General features: G+C 52.2%; 1 protein-coding gene across 1 annotated transcript in view; it reads left to right on the forward strand.

Moving 5' to 3' along the window:
* alox12 (arachidonate 12-lipoxygenase) overlaps window positions 1–4,763 on the forward strand; it is a 47,253-nt gene that overhangs the window by 35,566 nt on the left and 6,924 nt on the right. The window contains exon 9 of the mRNA XM_038786745.1: window positions 1,235–1,321. Within this exon, the coding sequence (XP_038642673.1) occupies window positions 1,235–1,321 (87 nt within the window). The remainder of the gene's footprint in view (window positions 1–1,234; window positions 1,322–4,763) is intronic.

Consider the following 4,763-nt stretch of genomic DNA (forward strand, 5'->3'; position numbering starts at 1 on the left):
CCCACCTCTTCGTCCTGACCAATGCCTGCTGGTAATCGGCGAATCACAGAATTGTCACGGTGCAGGAAGAGGCCATGTCTGCTCCAGCTCTCCGTACGAGCATCGTGACTCAGTGCCGCTCCCCCTGCCATTTGCCTGTCCCCCCCCCCGCGCGTCGTTTTCTATTCAAGTAATCATCGAATGCCCTCTCGGACGCCTCGATTGAATCTGCCCCCAGCGCACTCCCAGGGCAGCGCACTGCAGACCCTAATCACGCCTCCGACCAATCCCCCCCCCCCCACCACCGCCCCCAACTCTCACTCGTCCAATCTACCGCGCGGCCTTCCCAACGCCGGCAAGGTTGCCCCCAACCCTCCTTTCATTGCAGGCAGGAGGCCCCAAGCGTCCCGCCCACCCTTGGACCTAATGCGGCCCTTAAGTGACCAATTAATTGCCAGTCCGATGCCTCATTCCGTCTCCGCCGCCCTTTGACCCACAGTAGGGGTGGGGCCTACTCCGGGCGGATAGCCTGGCAGTTTTACTCCACAAGAGGTGGAGGGGAGGGCGGTGGGGGGGGGGGGGGGGGGGGGGGGGGGATTTCGCAGGGTTCCGGGGAATATGGACCGCCTGTAAATTCCTGCACCATGAGAACTAACTGAGGAACCAAAAGCGAGTAGGCCGGGAAAGACTCGGTGGGCGATGGAGGTGGGGAAACGGGACGTCCTCCCCATTCTTGTCTCCCGCCAGAATTACCCTCAGGTGGGAAGCTGCCCTGGAAGGTTCACGGGGGTGGGGTGGTGGGGGCAGGGGGGGTGGTGGGGGGGGGGGGGGGGGGGGGGGAAACAGAGGTAGCTCCAGGTGACCTTTCAGCGGGTGAGCTCTTCTCAGGCCCCTCCCACTTCCAACTGGGGCCCAGTCCTGGTGGGGCTCCCCAATGGCCTAGCGCCCCTCAGGCCTAAACGCCAAGGGGTTAGGCCGGAACCACTTGGGCCGCTCCACCCGCGGGTGGGACAGCAGCGGGTGGGACCGATCACGGTCTCACCAGGGCCGAGGAGGGGGGAACCCGGGTCAGGACAACTTTCCCTCCCCTTCCCGTCAATCTTGGCACCCTGGAGGAACATTCGATGTCGGCAGGAGACTTGAGCTGGGAGGGACAATTGCGAGCGTGGGTGCGGCCTGGCAACGCTGGTCTGGATTGAGTTGACCCCATGACATTTTTTTCCCCCCCCCACCCCAACCCGCCTTTTTTTTTCAGCTTCTCACCCCTCACACGAGGTACACGTTGGAGATAAACACTCGGGCCAGAAGTGATCTGCTGGGCGAGCACGGCGTCATCGCCAGGGTAAGTCACCTTTTCTGTCCCCTGATCTTTGGATCGTGCGGGAGCCCCTCGTTTTCCTTTTAACTCCTGTTGGAACAATCGGAAGGCAACAAAAATGCAACGCAAACCTTTCATTGGCTCAGCCACGAACATGCAAATGAGGAGGTGGGAGGAGGCTACACGGCCCCTAGAGTCTGTTCCGTCATTCAATGAGATCGTGGCTGATCCGATTGTGACCTCAACCCCCACCTCGCCCCAATAACCATTCAGCCCCTTCTTGTCAAGCATCTGTCCGCCCCGCTTTAAAAATACTCAAAGATTCCTCTCCCGCCGCCGTTTGAGGAAGAGAGTTCCAGAGACTCCGCCCTCTGAGAGAAAATATTTCTCCTCATCTCCGTCTTAAAGGGGCCACCCCCTTATTTTTAAACAGTGAACACCCCCCCCCCCCCCCCCCCCGCCCTCCCCCCCTCGGTTCCAGATTCTCCCACAAGAGGAAACATCCTCTCCACACCTCCCCCTGTCAACACCCCCTCAGGATCTTAAAGGTTTCAATCGAGTCGCCCCTCACTCTTCAAACTCCAGCGGATACAAACCCAACCTCTCCTCATCGGACAACCCGCCCATTCCTGGGATTAGGCGGCTTAAACCCTCTCTGAATTGCTTCCAACGCACTGAGATCCTTACTCAGATAAGGAGAGCAATACTGCCCACAATAGGGAGCACGGTAGCATGGTGGTTAGCATAAATGCTTCACAGCTCCAGGGTCCCAGGTTCGATTCCCGGCTGGGTCACTGTCTGTGCGGAGTCTGCACGTCCTCCCCGTGTGTGCGTGGGTTTCCTCCGGGTGCTCCGGTTTCCTCCCACAGTCCAAAGATGTGCGGGTTAGGTGGATTGGCCGTGATAAATTGCCCTTAGTGTCCTTAAAAAGTAAGGTTAAGGGGGGGTTGTTGGGTTACGGGTATAGGGTGGATACGTGGGTTTGAGTAGGGTGATCATTGCTCGGCACAACATCGAGGGCTGAAGGGCCTGTTCTGTGCTGTACTGTTCTAATACTCCAGGTGCGGTCTCGAGACTTGACCCACTCAATGGACTTGGCCCAACTCCAAATCACCCTAAAATATCATTGGACTGAACTAAAGAATACAACACTAAGTAATCCTTAATAACCTCCCAAACAACATCCAGAAGACAAAAGGAAGACCCTTTAACAGAAGCACATCAGGTTTACATTCACTACTGAGAACATTTATAATTCTGAATTCACCAAATGATCAAGAGATAGTCTTTTGATGGCAGAGAGATCAGCAATCTGGCTGGCTTCAGCTCCAACACTGAAAACAAAACTAAAACACAACCCTGCAGCAAACAGCCTAAAACAAAAGTAAAAAGCTGACAGACAGCCCAGCTCCGCCCACTCTCTGACATCACTGATAAACACCCATTTGCACAACCCCGTGGGCCGAAGGGCCTGTTCTGTGTTGTATTTTTTTATGTTCTATTACAGGGAACCCTGTAGGGTGTGTGTGGGTGGGCAAGTACATTTCACCTCTTCGAACAATCAATGGGCAGAAGTCTCAATGAGGTACTAAGTGGTCTGCAATTAGGAAATAAGAACAAAGAACAAAGAAAAGTACAGCACAGGAACAGGCCCTTCGGCCCTCCAAGCCTGTGCCGACCATGTTGCCCGTCTGAACTAAAATTCTCTACACTTCCTGGGTCCGTATCCCTCTATTCCCATCCTATTCATGTATTTGTCAAGATGCCCCTTAAACGTCACTATCATCCCTGCTTCCACCACCTCCTCTGGCAGCGAGTTCCAGGCACCCACTACCCTCTGTGTAAAAAACTTGCCTCGTACATCTCCTCTAAACCTTGCCTCTTGCACCTTAAACCTTTTCCCTCTAGTAATTGACCCCTCTACCCTGGAAAAAAGCCTCTGACTATCATAGAACATAGAACATAGAACATAGAACGATACAGCGCAGTACAGGCCCTTCGGCCCTCGATGTTGCACCGACATGGAAAAAATCTAAAGGCCATCTAACCTACACTATGCCCTTATCATCCATATGCTTATCCAATAAATTTTAAATGCCCTCAATGTTGGCATGTTCACTACTGTTGCAGGTAGGGCATTCCACGGCCTCACCACTCTTTGCGTAAAAAACCCACCTCTGACCTCTGTCCTATATCTATTACCCCTCAATTTAAGGCTATGTCCCCTCGTGCTAGCCACCTCCATCCGCGGGAGAAGGCTCTCGCTGTCCACCCTATCTAACCCTCTGATCATTTTGTATGCCTCTATTAAGTCACCTCTTAACCTTCTTCTCTCTAACGAAAACAACCTCAAGTCCATCAGCCTTTCCTCATAAGATTTTCCCTCCATACCAGGCAACATCCTGGTAAATCTCCTCTGCACCCGTTCCAAAGCTTCCACGTCCTTCCTATAATGAGGCGACCAGAAACTGTACGCAATACTCCAAATGCGGCCGTACTAGAGTTTTGTACAACTGCAACATGACCTCATGGCTCCGGAACTCAATCCCTCTACCAATAAAGGCCAACACACCATAGGCCTTCTTCACAACCCTATCAACCTGGGTGGCAACTTTCAGGGATCTATGTACATGGACACCGAGATCCCTCTGCTCATCCACACTTCCAAGAATTTTACCATTAGCCAAATATTCCGCATTTCTGTTATTCTTTCCAAAGTGAATCACCTCACACTTCTCCACATTAAACTCCATTTGCCACCTCTCAGCCCAGCTCTGCAGCCTATCTATGTCCCTCTGTAACCTGCAACATCCTTCCGCACTGTCTACAACTCCACCGACTTTAGTGTCGTCTGCAAATTTACTCACCCATCCTTCTGCGCCCTCCTCTAGGTCATTTATAAAAATGACAAACAGCAACGGCCCCAGAACAGATCCTTGTGGTACGCCACTCGTAACTGAACTCCATTCTGAACATTTCCCATCAACTACCACTCTCTGTCTTCTTTCAACTAGCCAATTTCTGATCCACATCTCTAAATCACCCTCAATCCCCAGCCTCCGTATTTTCTGCAATAGACGACCGTGGGGAACCTTATCAAACGCTTTACTGAAATCCATATACACCACATCAACTGCTCTACCCTCGTCTACCTGTTCAGTCACCTTCTCAAAGAACTCGATAAGGTTTGTGAGGCATGACCTACCCTTCACAAAACCATGCTGACTGTCCCTAATCATATTATTCCTATCTAGATGATTATAAATCGTATCTTTTATAATCCTCTCCAAGACTTTACCCACCACAGACGTTAGGCTCACCGGCCTATAGTTACCGGGGTTATCTCTACTCCCCTTCTTGAACAAAGGGACCACATTTGCTATCCTCCAGTCCTCTGGCACTATTCCTGTAGCCAATGATGACCTAAAAATCAAAGCCAAAGGCTCAGCAATCTCTTCCCTGGCTT

Source organism: Scyliorhinus canicula, chromosome 29, assembly GCF_902713615.1.
Source record: "Scyliorhinus canicula chromosome 29, sScyCan1.1, whole genome shotgun sequence".
In the NCBI taxonomy this organism is placed as follows: Eukaryota; Metazoa; Chordata; class Chondrichthyes; order Carcharhiniformes; family Scyliorhinidae; genus Scyliorhinus; species Scyliorhinus canicula.